At 42.8% G+C, this 24,308-nt stretch overlaps 1 protein-coding gene across 5 annotated transcripts in view; it reads left to right on the top strand.

Moving 5' to 3' along the window:
• LOC126427022 (zinc finger protein 99-like) overlaps positions 1 to 24,308 on the top strand; it is a 458,738-nt gene that overhangs the window by 17,845 nt on the left and 416,585 nt on the right. For all 5 annotated transcript variants that reach the window (XM_050089188.1, XM_050089187.1, XM_050089186.1 and 2 more), the window contains one exon: positions 11,168 to 11,230. In XM_050089188.1, the coding sequence (XP_049945145.1) occupies positions 11,168 to 11,230 (63 nt within the window). The remainder of the gene's footprint in view (positions 1 to 11,167; positions 11,231 to 24,308) is intronic.

Below are 24,308 nucleotides of genomic sequence, written 5' to 3'. Positions count from 1 at the left end.
AAGTAACTGAAACAACATATCATGAATCACTTAACTTCTAATAAACTGCAATTTCTAGCGAAGACCTGGTGCAGCACCTCCAAAACGCTCTCCCGAACCGTCTGCTGCCAGCCGCTTCAGCAGATGCAGGAAGGTGCACAAATCTCCCGTCTGACGGCGTCGCAGCTCGCACTGCGCAGACGGATGTCGTGGGTTGACTCCTGTTGCTCTCATGTCCGCCGCGAAGCCACTACCCCTCGCTATACAGTGCGGCCCACTGGACTCACGTGGCGACCTCACATGCACTGACACTCAAGGCGGACAAGCCATCTTGTCTCAGTGTGTGACCGACTGACCGATTGATCCAACCGCCAGTGACCATTGCCTGAGCAACTCGAGCAGCCTGACGGTCCAACGTGCAGCCTCAGATGCAGCAACTAAGCCCGCGACCGGACAACCGCTCGTTGAGTTCTCTCATTGCACCACATAAAGGGATGAGAGACAAACTAGCAGGCTGCGGACGAGAGATTGACCCCAGGCTGACTCCGGACTCACCCAGACTGACCCTGACAGACCGACTGGTGAGCTCATAGTGCCCCTTACATACACACGAACAGGCAACCTTTCCCCTTCCCCACCAGAGGGTGACACCAAAGCTGCGACTGCCACAGTTGCGCACTGCCAGAAACGGAGGGCGACGCCTTTCCCCCGTCTGCCATTGCCTTTCCCCCGTCTGCCATTGCCTTTCCCCCGTCTGCCATTGCCTTTCCCCCGTCTGCCATTGCCTTTCCCCCGTCTGCCATTGCCTTTCCCCCGTCTGCCATTGCCTTTCCCCCGTCTGCCATTGCCTTTGCCCCGTCTGCCATTGCCTCTCCGCCCCCGCGTGCCTGTGCCTTTGCCCCCTTTTCCTCCACTGCCTTGTCTGCCACCCCTTGGCCTTCATCCTCCTCCTCCCCCGCCCCCATCCTCTTTGTTCTCCTACTATCGAATTCCACTCCTCCGTGACTATTAAATTTTCGTCTTCCTTCACTATCTGAATAATTTCTCTATCTCATCATACATTTTTTCAATCTTTTCGTCTTGGGAGCTAGTTGGCATATAAACTTGTACTACTGTGGTAGGCATGGGCTTCGTGTTTATCTCAGTTACAACAGTGTGTTCACTAAGCTTTTCATAGTAGCTTATCTGCGCTCCTATTTTTTATTCATTCTTAAACCTACTCATGCATTACCCCAGTTTGATATTGTATTGGCCAGGCAGTGTCACCGTGCAGTTCTAGGCACTTCAGTCTGGAACCGCGTGATCGCTACGGCCGCATGTTCTAATCCTGCCTCGGGCATGGATGTGTGTGATGTCCTTAGGTTAGTTAGGTTTAAGTAGTTCTGAGTTTTAGGGGACTGATGACCACAGATGTTAAGTCCCATAGTGCTCAGAGTCATTTGAACCATTTTTTGATTTTGTTTTTATATTCCTGTGTTCATCGGACCAGAAGTCTTGTTCCTCATTCCATCAAACTTCTCTAATTCCCACTATATCTAGCTTTAACCTATCCATTTCCGTTTTTAAATTTTCTAACATACCTACCCCATTAAGCGATCTGACATTCCATGTTCCACTCTGTAGAATGCCAGTTTTCTTTCCCCAGATAATGACGTCCTGAGTTACTCCTGCCCGGGGATCTGAATGGGGGACTATTTTAATTGCCGAATATTTTACCCATGAGGATGCCATCATCATTCAACCATGCAGTAAAGTTGTATCCACTCGGGAAATATTATGGCTACAGTTTCCCATTGCTAACAGGAAGACTGTTTTGGTTAATTTTACAAGTCCAGATCAGTTGTTCATCCCAACTGTTGCCCCTGCAACTATTGTACTATTGAAAAGATTGCTGCCCCTCTTCAGGGACCACACATTTGTCTGGCCCCTCAACAGATACCCTCCGCTGGGGCTGCACCTACAGAAGAGCTATCTATATCACTCAGGCATGCAAGCCTCGCTACCAGTGGCAAGGTCCACCCTTCATGACGATGATTTTCCCCACTGGCAGTGGCATTTTTCATCAAAATAATGCACGATTTCACAAGGCCATGAGTGTGATGGAACGGTTTGAGGAACATGGTGGTGAGTTCCAATTGATGTGATGGCAAACCTGGTCAAACACATCTGGGATGTAATTTAAAATGTTGCAGATCATCCCCCCTTTGAGAATTTATGGGAACGAGGTGACTTCAGTGTGCAGATATGGTGCCAACTTCCTCCAGTGATCTACCAAGGCCTCATTGCTTCCATGCCACAATGTCTCCCTGCTGTTATCTGTGCCAGAGGTGGACATACCAGACTTTAGATGAGTGATAATAATGTTGGGGCTGATCAGACTATGGCAGTTACCATTATTGAAAGAAGATTGTTTTATTGTGGTGATGGTGACAATGATAGTGGCACATTAAGTTCGGCCAAACTGTACATGCTGCCCACAAGTGCTGCATGGCTCACCCTCCAGTCCAGCTTCAAGACACCGAATGCCCTTGAGATGCACTGCTGTTGCTCTACATCCATTTTGGCTCCACAACGTCCACTGGTGCCATGAACTCTGAGCTGTGACAAGGGACATTTGCCAGGCACATGGGGCTGGAATTCAAAGAGGGATCCCACAAAATCAAAATCCCCTTCCCATTGAGGAGCCCTCTACATATGACTCTCCTTGACATGGGTAATGTGCATGCATAACGTTTTATGTGTGCATAAATTCAGAAGTAGGACGTTTGTCAGGCTCACCACCCTGACAGTCTCACAGGGTCCCAAGAACTGAGGAGCTAGTTTGCTAGTGAACCCTAACTCCCATTTTTGAACAATGAGGGTTTCGGGCTAACACTCTGTCCCCAGCCTTTGCAATGAACTATTTAGCCCCTGATTGCAGCAGATGGCTAGCCTGTGATGGGCAATTTTGGTATTATGCCTAGCCTGGCTCCAGTTGTGCTGTGTTACTGCTAGGGTGACTTGCTCTGGAAGCAAACCATTGATTGACCACAGGTTGACAAGAGGAGAATTGACTGGATGTGCTAGCATAAGGGATACTGGAACAGCTTCCAGAGACTTGGATTGTGCAGTTTTAAAGACAAAATTGAACCATGGTACTGACATGTCACACTTCGTCTGAGCCTTGTTGTGAAAGATAAGCACAGCTTTCAACTTGCAGTTCACCTGGTCATCAAAGTATGATGGTAATAAGGATTTGTGGTCACATCCTTAATTCCATTGTCAAAGCAGAACCTCATGAATAGCTGGGAAACAAAAGCTAATAAGCATTCTGGGTGGCCTGTAAACAGAAAGAATTCATTACAAATGCAGGATAGCTACCAGGATGGTCACTCCTCTGCTTGGAATAAGTCAAAAAGCGAGAAAAGTCATCCATGATAACTAATAGGTGCCTAATACCCACAAATACGAGAAAGTGGACCTGTATAATCAATATAAAATTTATGCATCAGGCATTTCTGATGGGTAGACTCAAAAGCCCTTCAGGTAGTTCGGGTTGGGCTCAGCTCGCTTACGGCTCTCACCTCCACCAACCTCTGCACATCTTACAGGGAGGACCAGGTGATGTGTTGTCTTATCTTGACAACAGTATTATAAATGCCCAAATGACTGCCTAAGAGGGTGTTAAGGAAATAATGAGCCAAAACCTAACTAAGAGCTTGTCAGTCTCTAAACAAAATTCTTGGTGTTTAAAATAAAATGTGAATTTCTCAAGGGCTAACAGAAACACCAAGGCTTTCCATTCATACATATAATATTTCGTCTCCTCAGGTGAAAGTTTCCAAGGTCCATAGGCTATAGGTCATCAACCCACAACACCTCCCCTCCCATTCTGTTCCTGCAGGAGGACAGCTTCCACTTTCTACCCTAGAAGAATTAGGTGCCCATTTGCAAGAACAGGAGCTCAAAATTTGGTATGGCTAATACTAGTGGGTTACAAAGCGCCACTTTAATGGTTTCGGAAGATTCTGGACGACTTTCATCCCATTTGAAATTTCTTAAATCATTAAGTCATCCCAGTAATTTAGTAAAATTGGTCACAAACTTTCGAAAAAAATTTGTCATGCCTATGAACTGTGCCACACCATTCTTATTTCTAGGAGCAGGAAATTTTCACAAATCACCAGTATGCTTCTGGACAATTCTAATGCAATCAGTGGAACTAAGATGGCCCAAGAATGAAACCTATGTGCCAGTGTCATTTTAGTTGGTTTCGCAGTTAGTCCCACCTACCTCTGGTAAACCAGGACTGCCTCAAGATGTTGCAGGTGTTCAGACAGAACAGTAAATAACCATGCCGTCTAGGTGATTATAGACACACTTGAACGTGAAATCACCCATAGCATAATCTAGAAGGCAAGACATAATGGCAACTCCTATTGACATACCAAAGGGCACCCTGTTAAAATCGTAGAGGGTCCAGTCTGAACAGAAGGCAGTAATAATCTTGGAATCCTCTGTTAACATGATCTAATAATGGAGAGATTGAGATCCAGGACAGTAAAATACTGAGCCCGACTGAACCAAGTAAAAGAAATATGCAGATTGGGAAGCAGCACAGATTCCAAAACTGCCTTCTCATTAACCGCACAGTAACCCACAACTGGATGAAACATCCCACTGCTGCTCATAGATACTGAAAATATGGGAGAAGCATAGGCTGAGATTGAGGGCCTGATGACCCCATCGAACAACATATTATTAATCAAAGCACATATACATTTCGTCTTTGATGGAGAAAGCCTCTAAAGATCCTGCCTCTCTGGAATGTCATTTGTAAGGCGAATTGTGTACAGGAAATAATTGGTGATGTCAAATCTGTTAGTTAACTACCTGTGGTAAACAATCAAGAACTTCCAGCACCAGCTTTACCTCTACTGGACCAAGGTGACTGAGCCCAAATGGCGACTATTATGGTAACACACTATGAACTCTTGTGGCAACCTGACAGGAGCACAACTGGAATTTTTCAGCTGGGTTAAATTTAAAATAAACAACCCTGCTTTGACAAACTAACAAAAACCCACTACCACTTACAAAACACCCCAAAATTAAGTTTACTGAAAACTTTTTAATTACTATCCACTTCATAGGCCAAGAAAATTTTCCAGTACTCAGTTTTGCCAGTCAGAGGCAACATCTGCCCAGTGAGAGCTTGACATTGGGAGGATGGATGCAAATGAGGCAGTTCACAGGTATTGTGGAACTCCAAATACCACAGATAATCTAAATGAGAAACTGAACTACCAGAGTTGAGCAGTTTGTACACTGGTTCCTGGATAAGTTATACCCAAAGGTAAGGCAGGCATTCCCCTACCTTGGACTTGATGCAGAGACAGCACTTTGGCAGTAGAACACTACCATGCCTCTTCCATTCCTTGTGATACCAGCTGTTTGACTCTCCTTCCATGGAACCAGACATTGCTATGCAAAATGCTCCTCTTTGTTACACTGAAAACAAATCCTACGCTTGTTCCGTATTGGTGGTCCCCTTTGAAATTGCCCAGAATCTCGATCCCCATCCTGATAATGACACTTAAAGCCTCATCGCTGCTGATCTGCGAAACTCGGACTTCAATAGCGGACACCAAATCCTCTAATTCAGTAAAAGATGTGCATTTATTAGTGAAGGTAATCCATGAACGGTCCTGTGGCTGCATTTTCTCTAATATATTACTGAGTATTTGTGACTTGCAATTGCAAGAATGGAATGACCATATGCATTCATCTGTGTACCTAGGGAAATGTTCATGAGGAAACTGCACTGGCCAAAATGTTCATGTTTGAGCAGCCTCTAAATATGAGGTGGAATGTCAGCGCAGTAATTGATTCCCACAACTCCCTCAATGTTGCACTTCCGTGTAAAATTCAACTGAAAACATGACTTAACACAGGGGGTACAATGCCTGATCAACAACATTATTGGAGATGGCCAAAGTGTCAGCATCAAACATAAATTTGGTGATCCATAGGATGGATTTCACCTGTCTTAAATTCTAAATTGAAAGTTCCATTATAGTTAGAAGCAGTAACATATTTGGTAAAGTAATTTCCCAAATGAATTCCCTTCTCATCCTTAAAGGTGTCTGTAGAATTACTACTTACAGCAGTTATCTGTTGGTAGGAGAATCTTGTTCTCCACCTATTGCTCCTAATTTGTCTAAATCAAGGTGGCTGACCCCACTTAGCAAATCATGCACCTGCCCCTTTAACTGCAGAGCTAATGTAACCTGCTCAGGATAGAGATTACATTGTGGAATACCACACAAGTGATTATCCCATTGGATCAATTGTGCGTGGATTGTATGTATTTGCTTATGGTGGGGCTGACTACTTTCTAAACACTCCACGTTCTGACACAAGGAAGTCATGGTCAGAGCTCAGTCAGCAAGTGCAACATATACCTCCCCGGTGCAGTTGGTACTAATCACCAAGGAGTTGCCCACATGCAGACGAGCCACAAGTTTGACCACACTGCCCATACTACATGGAAGCTGACATACTTTTAATTTATAGATAAACTGTAGCTTCTTCAATAAGGACAAATTGAGACAGTCGTGGGACCCTGTGTTCAGCAGTGGATACCTACACACACACACACACCTCATGGTGAATGACAGTATGAGGAATGACAGTATGAGTAGTTCCAGGAAAATAACCATCCTTCATTACCAACCAAACATCCAGCAGGAAAAAGGGAAATTAAGTGGAGCGACTGGATGGATTAGGGTTCACGATTCTCCATTGTTTATTAAAATGTTTTATTTAAGAAAAATAACTAAAATCAGATACAATAGCAGGATTACAAACAACACTCTGAAGTTTCAAATTTAAGACATTACACACCTTAGTTTAGTGACCATTTGAATAAGGCAATAGTTAAAGACAAAAGCTGTGTCTTACACCCGTTCTTAGATTTTAGATTCAAAATTTCCATCTTCACAAACTGCAACTCAGAAAATGCTTCAACAAATGGACAAAATATAATTATTTGGAAACAGATGGCTCTTTAAGATAACACAGAAGCATAACTCATCTCAAAGGTTAAAACTAAATAGCTATACTGGAAGACAGAGCAATTTATAGCTGCCTTGGGACCACTAGAAAAAGGAAATTCTTAAAATACACCTCAAAGTGCATGTAGATAATTTAATAAAGTAAACAGATACACTGATTTCTGGAGCTGCCTTCAGCAGACAGGACAAGTTGCTTTAAATGTTGCCCTCAATGAGCAGTTAAGTAATTAACTGAAATTAGTGTGCACAGATTGATATAACTGGTTTCAGACACAGTGAAATTTCTATTAAGGTATGCCGTAGAATATGCGTAAGTTATTCAGTAAGTGAATGTGCATGCATAGGAGCTCAAGAATGCCCTTTAAAAAGGAAAACCAGTAATTAGTACTCAGAACCAACTTTTAGCAGTAAATAAGTAAAAGATGAGGAAAGGTCACCCCATGACAACTTTAAAATAACATACAGTTGGACAATTAAATCTATTAAGCAGTAACTAGCCCTGAGATGGGATAAATTTCTTTCACTCTCCAGCTCACAAATGGCCAGTGAACAAACACACAAATGTTCCAAGCTCAGTAAGACTTAGTTTTACACACTTTTGCTTGTTCCAGCCTGTGAGCCTCAAATGTGCCAACAGGCTATATTTTCGCAAGTCTGGATGACATCTAAATATGACATGAGTGATTCACATAGAGCTGATCAGCATGTGGCCATTCTAACAGTGCTCAGCGGTATGTACAAGAAGAGCACTCATCCCATCAAACCCCCAAACATGAAAATGTACAAAATTTTAGTACACATTTCAAATAGTAATTTACATAACTTGAGTGAAGGCAGCCCATCCGTAGCTGTCAGTGTTGCATTCCATGAGGCTGATGTACAACGGCAGTGTTAACAGCCACATTATGATGAGCATGCCATAAGAGTCCAGGTCCTAAACAATCAGTGTGTCACAACAGTAGAAAACTGGAGCAGACTAAGGGAGCATCTAAATTCCACTGTCATTCTCACTTAATACAACCACATGACCACAGTGGTTGCACAAGTCAACAGACTCGTCAGATGATTCTCATCAAAAACTTAGTCTAAGGCTAAACATGGTCACACTTAAAACAGTGTTCAGGATTACAAAATCATAGAATCCACTGCTGAACGTGAGGAATTGAATAGCAATAAGAAGCTTGTCTGGTTGCGAGACATTACCCTGACCCCTTCCAAGGCAATGCCACAAAGTATTAAGTCGTGCAACACAATCCAAATCAAGCAGTTTTGTGGATGAGAAAGCTCCTTGCATAATGTGACTTCCACAGAGAACAACCAACAGCAAATACAGATAGCCAATACCACACCAATGTTCCATCTTCCGTTAACACTTGCACCTGCAACTATTAATTCGACAGTACTTTTAAAGGACTACCAGTCACTCCAGTCTATCAATTTCAGATGAATGCCAGATACTGTCGATGCACCCTGCGCGGCTGTACTATACCCCATGGCGCCACAAGCTCCAAGGAAAAGAAATGACATACACCAGGTGCAGGGCAGGAAGTCAGAGGGAGCCTGTCATGGCTCAGATAGTAATAATAATAAAATCATATTATCATTATTTGTGCTAGTATGTTAGTATTATTGTAGGCAGTTAATTAATAGAAAGATCAATTAATAACATGATGTTGCTGTATTCTTTCTATCTCCTGCCCAGCTCTTCAAGGCATCCTCTTCACATACACCATGTTGCTTCATTATTTTGTCGATATGCTCTTTCTGAAAGTAAAGTGGTCTACTTTATTTCTATCAGTAAGGTGACTTCCAATCAAAAATTATTCTTTGACTGCTGATTATCTAACATTCTCAACAGATGTTGATATCAGTTTAATGATTTTCTTCCTATGCAATACTGTTTCATTTGTTCTCATTCCAGCACTTACTTCAACATTACAGGTTTTTCAGTCTTGATATGCTGGTGCTGCTCCATAAGAAATCTTTCTAGAACTTTGTCTTCTTTTGAGATCAGCAAGTAAAACCCATAGTTTTGATCCATAGACTAGGGCTGGTTCAGCCTGTCTGTAGCCTACGCTCTTTTTTTACTGTTAGAAACGTACTTGCCCCACCAAAAGGAATTAATGAAGTTAGAAAAGTAATAAGCAGTGTGTGTTTTAATAATTTTATCATAAATAAGCATTCTGTGAAACAAACAGTTTTGATGTAACTGTTCCAGACATTTAATGATTCTGATCGTAATAGTAGTATGAGTGATGTGGCACTTAACAGTCCAGTTCCTGCTTCCCCACACAGTTGGTGTACACTGTATTGTGTCGTTTGATATGAACAACATTGATTCCATTGTTTGAGGTAGTAGCTGTGTTACTTTATTTGATTACACTACCATTATATGCATATGAAGATAATGAAGCTAGAAAATATGATTGAAAACAATGGCATAGGAAGAAGGCTGAAGTTGAAGATCGTAATGAATTTTCAAAGGTGTTGTCATTAATCAGTCTTAATTTTTTGCTGCCTCCCATTGAAATATACACTCCTGGAAATTGAAATAAGAACACCGTGAATTCATTGTTCCAGGAAGGGGAAACTTTATTGACACATTCCTGGGGTCAGATACATCACATGATCACACTGACAGAACCACAGGCACATAGACACAGGCAACAGAGCATGCACAATGTCGCCACTAGTACAGTGTATATCCACCTTTCACAGCAATGCAGGCTGCTATTCTCCCATAGAGACGATCGTAGAGATGCTGGATGTAGTCCTGTGGAACGGCTTGCCATGCCATTTCCACCTGACGCCTCAGTTGGACCAGCGTTCGTGCTGGACGTGCAGACCGCGTGAGATGACGCTTCATCCAGTCCCAAACATGCTCAATGGGGGACAGATCCGGAGATCTTGCTGGCCAGGGTAGTTGACTTACACCTTCTAGAGCACGTTGGGTGGCACGGGATACATGCGGACGTGCATTGTCCTGTTGGAACAGCAAGTTCCCTTGCCGGTCTAGGAATGGTAGAACGATGGGTTCGATGATGGTTTGGATGTACCGTGCACTATTCAGTCTCCCCTCGACGATCACCAGTGGTGTACGGCCAGTGTAGGAGATCGCTCCCCACACCATGATGCCGGGTGTTGGCCCTGTGTGCCTCGGTCGTATGCAGTCCTGATTGTGGCGCTCACCTGCACGGCGCCAAACACGCATATGACCATCATTGGCACCAAGGCAGAAGCGACTCTCATCGCTGAAGACGACATGTCTCCATTCGTCCCTCCATTCACGCCTGTCGCGACACCACTGGAGGCGGGCTGCACGATGTTGGGGCGTGAGCGGAAGACGGCCTAACGGTGTGCGGGACCGTAGCCCAGCTTCATGGAGACGGTTGCGAATGGTCCTCGCCGATACCCCAGGAGCAACAGTGTCCCTAATTTGCTGGGAAGTGGCGGTGCGGTCCCCTACGGCACTGCGTAGGATCCTACGGTCTTGGCGTGCATCCGTGCGTCGCTGCGGTCCGGTCCCAGGTCGACGGGCACGTGCACCTTCCGCCGACCACTGGCGACAACATCGATGTACTGTGGAGACCTCACGCCCCACGTGTTGAGCAATTCGGCGGTATGTCCACCCGGCCTCCCGCATGCCCACTATACGCCCTCGCTCAAAGTCCGTCAACTGCACATACGGTTCACGTCCACGCTGTCGCGGCATGCTACCAGTGTTAGACTGCGATGGAGCTCCGTATGCCACGGCAAACTGGCTGACACTGATGGCGGCCGTGCACAAATGCTGCGCAGCTAGCTCCATTCGACGGCCAACACCGCGGTTCCTGGTGTGTCCGCTGTGCCGTGCGTGTGATCATTGCTTGTACAGCCCTCTCGCAGTGTCCGGAGCAAGTATGGTGGGTCTGACACACCGGTGTCAATGTGTTCTTTTTTCCATTTCCAGGAGTGTACTATAGTGAACTCATCACCAAGAATTTTGAACTCAAAAGATAAGAATTAACCAGAACTACTATTTAGTTGTTGGGAAGTATGACAGTTGGGCTTCATATATGTTATACATTTTATATAATATGGGAGGACTGTGACTGCTTAAATGTATTAATTACAGTTTGTTATTTTTACCACAGGCCCAAGTTTACCCATTCAGCATGAATGTAAAAGAAGAGTTGGAGGAGGGTGCAAATAAAGAGGTAATTATAGAATTTATATGACCACATGGAACTAATCATTGCTGAGTTGTGGTGAAAATAATGAGATGGTTATCAATTGTGTGTGTGTGTATTCACTTTAGCAGTCCTGTGTTTACTTTAATGTAAAGATGACAAAACTTAAGGTATTATAGTATGCCACAGGTTGGAAATGAGGAAACAGGTAAAGTAGAACATTTTGTTACAGTATACCCATATGGATTTAAACATTGCCTTTGAGCAGGTGAAGTAGTTTAGCTTGTGAGTTCATAGAATTGCTTCTTTACATTATAAGCACAAATAAGAATTACGTGAGATTGCATTGATGAAGTTATATGAAAATTGGTACGAAGTCCCAAGTTTCAAGCTATGGTTTCCTGTTTTAATTAGTAGTTCTCTTAATAGTTCCATGTATGTGAACTCCAGCATTGTATGTTTTTATTTGTCATGCGATACTGCTGTGACAGTAACAGAATTATTCAAGAAAAACCAACACAAAGTAGTGCAGAAAAGGGAGGTTATCATAACCTACTGAGTAGAGATTAAGATGTCTGTGCATACACTGCAGGTGTTGTGGACAGGCAGTCTTGTGAAGTACTTTTGAGCAGTTTTCTGAAAGCTGTGGTAAGCTGCTAGTATAGTAGCCCACACAAAATTAAAATACTTTAGACCTTGTGACTATGAACAGGCATGTCCTTACAGACGGTATTAGTGCACAGAGGGGTTAGTGATCATGATGCCAGTGCAACAACAATAGTAAATGAAGTTACTGAATCTTTCAAGAAGGCTAGTTGAATAGATTTGCTAGAAAGAGCAGGGCTAGTAGTTGTTAGCATCCCATGTAGGCAATGAGTGAATATCATTTACTTCCAGTATGATTTACATAGAGAAATATTTGCAAATGTTAAATGGTCTGTAAATCACACACTGAAAAAGTATGTGGTGAGTAACTGGATTACAGACAGAAAAGACCCACATGACAAAGTGTAGTTAGCAGATTCAGGTACACAAAAAATGGTGCTGAACTGGCCCCTCTCTGCCATCCAAATTGTTCATTTATGGAACAGTGGTTTGTCGCACGTATAGAAAAAGGTAGAGGTCAGTCCAGTCTGTTAGAAAAGTCACAGGAAATATGTGCAAAACTACAGACATACCTAGTTGGTGTAAAAATCTTCTTGAATGATTTTGTGATTCTGTATGATGGTTCTTGAAAAAAAAAAAAAAAAAAAAAAAGAAATTCATCTGCAAGAATGGATATGGATCCCATAATTACTGGTCATGTGAAACTATTTAGTCTGCTTATTCACAGTGCTGCCACAATGCAGTCAGCCTGTAAAATGAGACCATAGTTCTGAAGCAGTATCTGTGGGAAAGCTAGCAAAATTGATGTGCCTTTCAATGACACAGCACTTCTGCTATGCAGTTAGTCATTACTTTATGCCTTAAATTACATGAAAACAGTAAGATAACATTAGAACTGAATGGTGCAAATTGATAGGTGCGAAGTACCTGCCATTGCCACATTGTAAACTGTAAAAGTACCTTCTCTTGTGATGATGTCCAACAGTCATAGCTAATCCACAAAACATATGGAATGAAAATGAATGTTTGCATAACTGCCTACTTATTTGTGGCAAAAAGTATTTTATCTATAGTTATATGTTGGCAAAAAAAAATATTATTGAGTCTGAGAATCCTACTTTTGCTACTGTTTGGGCTTTACCACCAATAGCATAGGCTTCCATTTATTGCACAAATTTCATCCATATTCATTCTTGCCCTTCGTCTCCCCTCCACTCTTCTGATGCTACCATACCAGAGGTGTGTAATCTGTCTTTTCAGTGTACATTCCATGGCTTGCTAAATATTTCAAGGGTTTCTGCTCAAGGTTTCAGCCAGCTTTGTTCCAAGAGTATTTTGAACATGACAATTTTCTTGGAGGGCATTACATTCAGGAGCTACAGATACATCAAGAATTTACTGTTCAATATTTTGATGGTAATATGGTCTTTACTTTTTATTCAGTCTGTTTTCTGTATCTCCGCACTGACTAGCATGCGTTCATCAGAGGACCTCAAACTATTGCCTAGCCTAAAAAAGCTTGCTTTGTGTAGTGCATCCCAGACCCATTAAGTATTCCTACAATTCTCCACACATGTCTAGCAGTCTGCAGTCGGGACAGTCAAAGAATCGATGAAGCCTTTGGTTGAGACCCTCCGCTCACCCCAAACCAAAGGGCTTGAATCAATTCTGGAAATGCTGATACAAACTGTGTACTGCAAACACTCCATGTGTAGCTCAGGGGCTCTTCACCATTTGTGCTACTTGTCCATATAAACTGAAGATCACATCAGAACCCAAATGATAGGCATTATGCCAACATGGGCCACAACTTGGAAACAGCCGCACCCTGCATGTTTGATAGCCACAGGCAGGACATTCTCCACATCTCGGATGAGGCTCCCTGGCAGACATATTCAGTACAAGTAGGATTCATTTCCAGGCCTGGACACCATTTCCCTAAGGAGTTCCATAATGAATTTAATGTTGGAGCTCCTGATTAACAAGCAATTCCCTCCCCACCTGTTGCTGTTTGGACCCTGGTGAATGAATGCCTGGCAGTCCAATCACACAGGATCAATGGGCTAGGCCAGCCTCCATATTCACTCTCTGCCTCAGTGCTAACAGTTACCACCCATCCCTCACCATTTGGTGAGGACAACTTGGCCACATTAGGTACACCACAAGGTGTCTTGACAGCAGAGCCATTGGGCAAAAAGGTGGCACCTTAGACATCCCATCTGACTTGTCAGATTCTTGGCCACTGCTACTACAGTAGGCAGCAGCCTGAATGCTGCTGAACATGGCAAAAAGCATCTTCAGCTGCTCTTTAGCTGAGGTCAGCTCCTCCATCTGCACACAGCGTGCACACGTTACGTCCATTCCAGCACTACTATTCAAGAATTAACTATAAAACACACAGAGAAAGCAATATATCTAACTTGATATTGTTGTGACGTTTCACCAGTGGAGGCTAATGCATTACTGCACTGTGTAGTTGTTCATTCAAAAGAATTAAGCTGTGTAACAGACCGCGTATACACTTTAAAGTTACTAAAATATGGGATTGCACCTTTTGACTACAAAGACATGGAAGGAATGTAATCATAAAAAGAGAGGGGGGAGGGGGAGGGAAGTGCTACATATGTATCTTGATTCTGAAACAACACCAATTAAATTACGGTGTTGTTAGCGGTCAAATAAAGTACTGGCTTAATCTTTGTTTTAAGTAATGGTAACGTAATGCGTACATGCTAATTGGTTTTGATTGCTATGGGTGTAGTTTCAACCAGAATTTGGGTGCTCAATAATGCTACATTCAAGGAGCAGAGATTTTTGACTAAACAAGGTCATGAAAGTTAGCCCTAAGTAAAGTTACATATTTTTGGTTAAACATAAATGGAAGGAGTCACTATCACTGCAAAATAAATTTTTATTCATATCCAGTCTTCACACATCAAATATGCATGTGTTGTCTATATTCTTTTGAACATGTCCAAGGGGACAGACAGTATTTTGATCCTGCAGCCACAATGACTCAGGGGACAAAGGAAGTAGAGACTTGGGTTGTCTGTGGGCATTAATTTACATGAATAGGGAGGGTTGATAGACACTCTAAAGAATGATACTACTACTTCAATAGTACCAGGTGAGTTTCTCACACTTGTAACTTTGCAGCTGCGAGAGGCAGCGAGGTTGAGCTGATCTGATGACTTCGACATGGTGCCACTTCCACGTTGATAGCTTTCTTTTTTATTGTAGCCACAGCTCCTTTTGATTCTGACATGTTAACTGAGCAACTGTCACAGCCTATACCCACACAGTTCCGCAGGGACAGAGAAAGGCTTTCCATTCTCCTTAGAATTGTAGTGCCTATACTTCACCAGTAATGCTACACTCTTCATCTTGACACACTTGAGGTTCATCGTCTTCCACAACAATCCTTGTCTTTATTGATGTCAATGAAACTCAAATATCTTTTGTGTAATTTGACATCACCATCAACATATCTTGCAGCTAAACTCAGTTGGGCAGTGTGTGCTATGTCCGTAGCCTCATCGAAGATGATGCTGTAATAATGAGAATCTTTGATTTCCTCCAGTAATCTCGATAGCATCACTGTTTCACAGCGTGAATTAAGTTCCTTACACATTCTTTTACATATGTAAGTGGCATTTGCTTTAGTGGTCTCAAGGTGATGGTTTAGTTGCAGCTCTCCAACGTCAAGTCTAAGTCTTACAAGAGCTCTAAAGTTTCCCATGTTACTCACTATACTTTCACGATCATTATCATTTTCTAATAGACTCCCATTATCTGTATGACTACGCAGGGGAATATTTTGCTTTCCATGAAATATGATTGTTTTTATTATGGGTACAAGATGGTCTCTGTTTTCCCTAATGGATTTATGACATAAAGTTTGCATTCCTAGTTTAGAGATTTAATTTTGCATCTGTTGATGTTTCAACATGGTACTTGAGTTGAGAGTGAGTCTCAAGGTCACCATCTTTACCAGTAAGTTTGGCAAACTTTGTTACTGGTTCAGTCACAAGTTTCTTGGTGATAATAGATTTCTTTCCTCCAGCCATTTTATTATTCACAAAAAGTAAACAGTTAATGCAAAGAAGTCCCTTTTTAACTTGGGAGATCACCAGACATGGATACTGTTTAAAATGATTATTATGCACTTGTATACATTCAATCCGCCCTTCCTTGTTGTGCTTAGAACTAGGAAAGACAACCGTTTGCAGGTTTCCTTGGAGCTGTGAGAAGCTTGTGTTTTATATAATCAGTAATATCCTGATGGTGATACATCCTATTAATTGCCAATATCTGTGTGATTAAAGGAATCAGTCGATGAACTTCATTGTGGAACTTTCGACGAAATGCTGGGCTCTGCCTTTACATCTGATGGGGTTTTTGCGGCTGAATGGTCACTAGAATCATCAGATGTTTCTACTTTTTTCTTTATTACATAGCAATCCATTTTATTATATTGTTATGATGTAGGTAAATTAGATGCAAATTATTCTTGAATAAATGCTTTATTCGCAATGAAAAATGCTTATCACTTCCAAGTTATCGCGATGATTGTAGCTTTGAAACTGACTACCTGGCAGCGACTCTGCTTCTCATATGTGGCTCGGTTGTTTTGAGAACATTCATGCCAGAATGTCAAATGTACTTTTGTCCACTTGTAAGTCACACTGGTGATGTCCTCCCCCCCCCCCCCCCCCCCCTCCCCTGCTCCCCCTCTGAGCTAAGTTTTCAACAGGTGCTTGTCTAAGTCACATTGCAGTGGCAGCTACAGCAGAGTAGAGATTAACTTCGAAATTAGTAAACGAGTGCAAGGCTCTCACATTCCCACAAACAAGGAAAAGCTAAATACAGATACAGATAGAGAAAAGCTTACAATATTGGTTTCCACACAGAAAGACACAGTAAAAGGAAATTAACGCAAATATATTTATGCACCTGCTAACACTGCAACTGCAGAAGTGCTGTATTTTTTCCGCTTACATTGTACCACTCAGTTAGTTTTTTTACAACAAATACCATGAAAATCTTTCAGTTGAGTGGTCCAAAAACAGAATTTGTTATGCCACTGCTTTTATAGGGATACATTTGAGATACTGGATATAGTGGATGCAGAGAAAGTCCACCCATAAGGTAGGAGATTTCAGAAAAATCATGGAAGAACAAATATGGATGTGACAAGAGGGAAATCGCTGTAAACTTAACTTTGGTGGCTTGCATAGATATTCACTGACAGCTATAATTGTACTAAGAGTGTGACTGCATCATTCCACCATTTGACTAGTAAAAGTGAAGGAGAGTAAACCAGCTGTGAATTTGTACTCTACTGCACATAAAACAAATGGTCACTGCTTTTTACATCAAAGGCCATTCCTTGTGCCTGTTAATTATCATGGAAAATTTGTCTTTAGTTTTGGGTTCCTAGGACAATGACAGTGGGTTTCCAGATGGCATATGTGAGTTGTTTTCTGTGACTTCTGAAGGATTGCTAGTGGTGCAAGCAAAACGATTATATTCATTGTTATTTGTAAAGATTTAGGACAAATTCACAATTACATTCAATTACAAGAGAATTAAATTTGTAACTTACATAGCATTCATAATTCATCACATCACTACCATGACTGTGACACTGGAAAGAAGCAGAAAGTTGTCATATCTTACATGTCTTACATTTTGTACAATAATGATATGGCATTGTTTTTCAGAATGAAGGAAGGAAAACTATTTAAGGAAAACAAGTGGACTTCTTGCTTCACCTGGGTATGCATGTACTCCAATTCTAACCTCCTCGACCGCCATTACCTTTCACTCCATGCCTCCCCCCCCCCCCCTCCCTCCCCAGGGGCCTTTTAGGGTGATTCATTGGCTGGAAAGGTCCAGGTGATGGTATACTGATGTGATGTGCAATCGTAGATCTCTTCCCTCGCCCCCCCCCCCCCCCCCCCCCTCCCTGTGGTGCTTAAAGTGTTGGAATTTAGGCACATCTTTGCATTGCAGCACTAACCTCATCTGTAGAGACTGTGGATGAGTATCGCCTGCAAATGCCCCATGTGCCTCTCCCTCCATCTGTGTTGACTGTGGAAAGCACCATACTTTGTGCTCACCAGATTACACTGTTTTCTAGAGAGGGAAGAAGGAACAAGAATACAAGACTCAGGACAAACCAACTGACAAAGAGGCCAAAAGGACATGCAAGCATTTGCCCCCAGCATGTAAACAATGTCATATGCTACAGCTACAAAGACATTTCCCCTTTGCTGGTGATACTCTTGCCTGTTACTCTTTCTGTAGTGGGCCCTCAGGGCCACTGAACCATCCCTGCCCCCCTGATGGTTTGGGGGATCCCCTTTTGCTGCTTTTTCCACACCTGCTTTGGGATCGATAGCTTTCCATCCACCAGGGATATTTGTCCCCACCTTCCAGCCTGAGATGAATAAGCTTCTTCTGGCTTCTGTTGCCAAGAAGGTGTCCTTGGGGACACTTCCTTCCCTGGGTTGCACTTACCAACTGGACACCAGCAAGCGGCTGAAAGAACCACAAACTGTTGGTCGCACTGCTTCATGATCATCTTTGCCTGAAACTGATTCAGAGAAGCCCTTGGAATCATCAAAATCCTGTAAGGAGAGAAAAGACAAGAAAAGTGTTTAAAGGAGAAGGACCTTCCAGTGGGCCCACATACTAGCAGACCTGAGCTGTTCAGCTCCTGTGGCCAAGGCAGGGATTCCAGCAACCCCTTAGACCCTAGTTTGAATCACACAATGGTACCCAGAAAGGAGTTCGCACATATGTTCTGGATACACTGTATATCAAACTTTTGCCTCTTGATACAGCTTTGGAGGTTGTGGCTGTTCAGGTAAGTGCATTTCGGCATAGTACTATCTGCAGTGTGTACCTCCCTCCTGATGATAAAGCACCTCATGAGATATTGTTTGCATTGGTTTCTCAGCTCCCCCATCTTTCCTAATCTTGGGCAATTTCAATACATGTAACCCTTTGTGAGCTTTAACCATGATCACTGGCCAGCATAAGGACCTCAGAGGCTGACTGGCACAACTTTCTTTGCCTCTTAAATACTGATACCCCCTCACATTTTGGCATGGCACACCAAGTTTTCTTGGTCATTAACCTTTTCATTTGCAGCCCTTGGCTTCTCCCATCCATCCACTGGGGAGTTCATGACAACCTGTGTGGTAGTGACCAATCCACAATCTTCCTGTCCCTCCCCCAGCATCATTGCCCTGGATACATGCCCAGATGGGCTCTCAACATGGGTGACTGGAGTGCTTTTGCCTTTGCTGTCAGCCTGGACTCCCTGTCGCATGGAGGCATCAACAAGGAAGCCCAGAATATAATTACAGCCATTCATTTGGCAGCTGATTTAGCAATCCTCTGTTCCTCGGGCCTGCTCTGACAACAGAGTACCTTACCCCCAGGGGGTCTAGAACTCTTTTGTGGATATGTGTGTGGCAAGCATGGGGCCCCGAGCTAGTGCAGTTCTCCTTCCTTTCCAGGCTGCCCTACCCCCCTTCCCCATCCCTACTCGTCCCCAATCCTTCCCCCCCTTACCTCCCCTTCACACTCCCTCTTCTTGGGAGTAATGTATCGAGCCTTCGTCCAGAGATGGACGTTTGAAAACTCCAGGATCCTGTTTACTTTGTTTTTTCTCTATCATCACGCTTTTTTTCTCTATTGGTCTTTCCCTATGTTCACTCTTCTCCTTGCTTTCATGCACTTACTTCTATCTCTGCCTCATTCTCCTTGCCCTATTCTCCTTGTCTTCTTCTCTGAGTCTTATTGTCCGCTTCAGCATTTGAGATTTTCTCTCTCTCTCTCTCTCTCTCTCTCTCTCTCTCTCTCTCTCTCTCTCCCTCCCCTCCCCTACCCTACTAGGCACTTGGAAAGTAAAATGATATTTCAATACAATCGCAGATAGGAGATGCAGCAATTGTATGTCTGGAAGTGTTAGTTGGCTACCTGTCAGGCTTTTGATGCTGTTTGGTATGTGACTAAAGACTTTTGTGGCAGCATAATTTACCCCTTTCTGTGCCAAAGTCAGATTTAACCCTGCATAGTGAAGATAATCCTTTCTCCTGGTGGTATAGCGATGCACACTGCTCTTACTTTAGAACTGGTTTGGATTATTAACAACAAATTTCATAAGTGAATATATATACTGTGAGGATCCCTAGATCCTTAAATAGATGTCTGCAGAATGACCGTGGGTGGGCTCCAGCAATTATTCTGATTACACGTTTTTGAGCAATGAATACTTTTCTACACAACGATGAATTACCCCAGAATATGATGCCATACAAAAGCAGTGAATGAAAGTAGGCATAGTAAGCTAATTTACTGAAATTCTTATCACCAAAATTTGCAATAACCCTAATAGCATACGTAGCTGAACTCAGACGTTTCAGCAGACCATCATTGTGTTGCTTCCAGTTTAGCCTCTCATCAATGGACACACCTAAAAATTTTGAAAATTCTACCTTAGCTACAGACTTCCGTTCAAAGTCTCTATTTATTACTGGAGTTGTGCCATTTACTGTACAGAACTGTATATACTGTGTTTCATCAAAATTTAAAGAGTGTCCATTTGCTGAGAACCATTTAATAATTTTGTGAAAAACATCATTTACTATTACATCACTTAGTTCTTGGTTTTTGGATGTTATTACTATACTTGTATCATCAGCAAAAAGAACTAACTTTGCATCTTCATCAATGTGGAATGGTAAGTCATTAATGTATATCAAGAACAGTCTCACTCCATACTTGATAGCCCCCCAGTTTGAGGAATCAGCTGTTGTTTTAACATTACATGAACTACTTATTTCAACTTTCTGCATTCTTCCAGTTAAGTATGAGTTAAACCATTTGTACACTGTCCCCCTCAAACCATTATGATTTAGCTTATCTAAAATAATTCCATGATTTACACAATCAAAGGCCTTTGAGAGATCACAAAAAATACCAGTGGGTGATAGCCGGTTATTCAGAGCGTTTAGTATTTGATCAGTGAAAGCGTGTATAGCATTTTCTGTTGAAAAGCCTTTCTGAAAACCAAAATGACATTTTGTTAGTACTTTATTTTTACAAATATGGGAGGCTACTCTTGCATACATTACTTTCTCACAAATGTTTGATGGAGCTGTCAGAAGAGAGATTGGTCGGTTGTTGTTGACATCCGACGTATCCCCCTTTTTATGCAATGGTTTTACAATGGCATATTTCAGTCTATCGGGGAAAACACCCTGCTCCAAAGAGCTATTACATACGTGGCTGACAATCCTACTTATCTGTGAGGGACAAGCTTTAAGTACCTAGCTGTAAATGCCATCAATTCCATAAGAGCTTTTACTTTCCAGTGAGTTTGTTATTTTACTGATTTCAGAGGGAGCGGTTGGTGGAATTACAGTTGTTTCAAGCTGCACAGGTATGGCCTCTTCTATTAGTAGCCTTGCTTCATCTAGTGAAGATCTAGATCCTATTTTCTCCACAACATTTAAAAAATGATTATTGAAAATATTTTCAATTTCTGATTGTTTGTTAGTACACTTGTCATTCAGTTTTATGGCACTAAAGTCTTCCTGTGCTCTTGGTTGCCCTGTTTCCCTTTCAATAATATTCCAAATTGCTTTAATTTTATTACCAGGGTTACTGATCTCAGACATGATGCACATGTTTTGGACTTTTTAATAACTTTTCTTAGTATCGGACAATAGTTTTTATAATATTGAACAATTTCGGGGTCAGTACTCCCTCTTGCTGTTACAGTTCTCTTTTACAGTTGCAAGATATTCTTGTTCCTTTAGTTAGCCAAGGTTTTTTATATGTTTTCCAGGAATTATGTTTAACTATTGTCTTGGGAAAACAATTTTCAAATACCCTTAAAAATGTATTGTGAAATAAGTTATGTTTCAAGTTTGCATCGGGTTCTTTGACATGTCTGCTTAAAGTAGAGGGATGTAGCATGACATCTGCCACGTTAACTTCTCGTAATGCGCACATGGATGTATTAATTCTTGACCTAATTCTCTGAAACCTTTACCGGAAACAGCATTAAGAGGTCTCATATCTTTAGCACACATTGCAACATATTTTGCTGTAATATTAGTTTCTGTTATTGCCGGTATCCCTGAAGGAGATGTATCTTTGTAAAGTTTCCTTCAACTGTGTGTCTTTAAATGAGGGGTTCCACACTGGAAACTCAATAATGTGGAGCAGTTAATGCTTGATACATACCCAGTAGATGCACTGTTTTTGTCTACAACCAACAGAAATGTACTCCATAGTTGGCTTTTTAGACCTTCCCTTTCCTTCTATGTGTAAACATTGGTTTCAATCTTAGGTCTTACTGCACTAGCTTCCACAAGCTGCATGATTAGAGAGAGAGACACACACACCACAAATGAGAAGCCCGTACTGACTGCAGTCTCACACAATAATGACACGTGTAACGTGTTTGAAGTTACGTGCTACATAATCGGTCATGAATTTTATGTTCCGTCACCAGAGCTAGTGGGGGCAGCCTACCCAGTTAGGGTGTGCTCGCCCCATCTCGTATTTCGTGCTCACGTACTCAGTCATGCAGGACTCTAATCTGCTACTGCTAAGATGAGGACCTCTAAATCAGATGCTTGGACCTTCAAAAAAGAACCGACACGCAAAGATTTCTTGCATACACAAACTTCACAGCCATCAAATGTTCTTTCGACAAAACATAATTCTTCAAAGAAGGCTCATAGAAAACAGTTCTCCATCTTTGCCAGGCACAATAGCTGGTAGCCTATCATCTGGCCTTTCACTGGCGTAGGAAGCTGCCCCTCCTGACCAGCTCAGGAAGGTGGCAGACACAACTGTTTAGTTGATGGACCATGACTCATCACCTATCGATTGCAGCAGCAGTGCTCCCGTGAAGCCAGGCCCTCAGCGGCCATCGAGGTGACCCTTTCTTGTTTCTTCTTTTTCTTTTCATTTGCATAATGGCACATCTTCAATGGAACACTCGCGGCATTCGGTCTAACCGAGAGGAACTAAAATTGCTCCTTCGAATGCACTTCCTGCTTGTCATAGGTCTCCAAGAAATGAAGTTGAACCCATGCAATCATATTGACCTGGCACACTATACCTCTGTGTCTTTTGACCTACCCCGTGGCAGGTATTCCTGCTCATGGAGGGATGATGTTGATGGTTCGGGATGATGTCTACTACAATCCAATCACATTGCACACAGATCTGCAGGCAGTTGCAGTCCGAATTACTCTCCCAACTTTCACATTTCCCATTTGTACTGTTTACACTCCATCGTTGTCTGCCTTTACTAAGGCAGACATGATACAACTGGTTGCTCAGCTTCCTACACCATTTTTGTTGGTTGGAGGCTTTAATGCCCACCATCTCCTTTGGGGCTCTCCAGCATCCTGCCCCAGAGGCTCCCTCTTGGCAGACCTTTTCAACCACCTCAATCTAGTCTGCTTAAATACTGGTGCACCTACCTTCCTTTTGGACGCAACGCATACCTATTCCGACTTGGACCTCTCAATATGCACTATCCAACTTGCACATCGGTTCGAGTGGTATGGTCTGTCTGACATATACTCGAGCGATCATTTCCCGTGCATAATCCATCTCCTGCATCATACGTTCCGCTAGCTGGAACCTCCCTGGCGACCTTCCACGATCAAAACTTCTCCAGCTGCGATAGTCAGGTTGCATACCTCACAGACATTATTCTCACTGCTGCTAAATATTCCATCCCTCGTACTTCCTCTTCTCCACATCGAGTCCCAGTCCCCTGGTGGACTACAGCATGCAGCGACGCTATTCGTGCTTGGTGACATGCTTTACGCACCTTCCAACGCCACCCTATGATGGTGAACTGCATCAGTTACAAACTACTCCATGCACAATGTCGTCGTGTTATCAAAGAAAGCAAAAAGGCTTGCTGGGTGGCTTTCACCAGCTCATTCAACAGTTTTACTCCTCCTCCGGTAGTCTGGGGTGGTCTGCGCTGGCTATCTAGCACCAAGGTCCACTCCCCAATTTCTGGCCTGACTGTAGGGAATGAAGTCCTTATGGATCCTGAGGATGTCTCAAATGCTTGCGGCCGCTTTTTCACGGAGGTTTGGAGCTCTGCCCATTACCACCCTGCCTTCCTCCCCCAAAAACAAGCAGAGGCACGGCCACCTTCTTTCCAATCTTTGAATCGTGAAAGTTCACCGTGCGGGAACTCGAAAGAGCAGTCGCCCGGTCCCAATGCTGTGCTCCAGGGCCCGATGGTATCCATATTAAGATGCTGAAGAACCTTTCTCCTGCAGGTAAAGGCTTTCTTCTTCACGCCTAATCGCATCTGGAGTGAACGTCATGTTCGCACACACTGGCGCGAAGCTTATTGGGCATTGCCGCTTTAGCCACTGCTACCTGTTGTCTGGTGACCCCGCCCCACAATGCCCCTGTGGTCATCCATTGATGGTGC

Source organism: Schistocerca serialis, chromosome 11 (genome assembly GCF_023864345.2).
Source record: "Schistocerca serialis cubense isolate TAMUIC-IGC-003099 chromosome 11, iqSchSeri2.2, whole genome shotgun sequence".
Lineage (NCBI taxonomy): Eukaryota > Metazoa > Arthropoda > Insecta > Orthoptera > Acrididae > Schistocerca > Schistocerca serialis.
The sequence above is the reverse complement of the archived record's forward strand: the minus strand, read 5'-3'. Positions and strand labels throughout refer to the sequence as shown.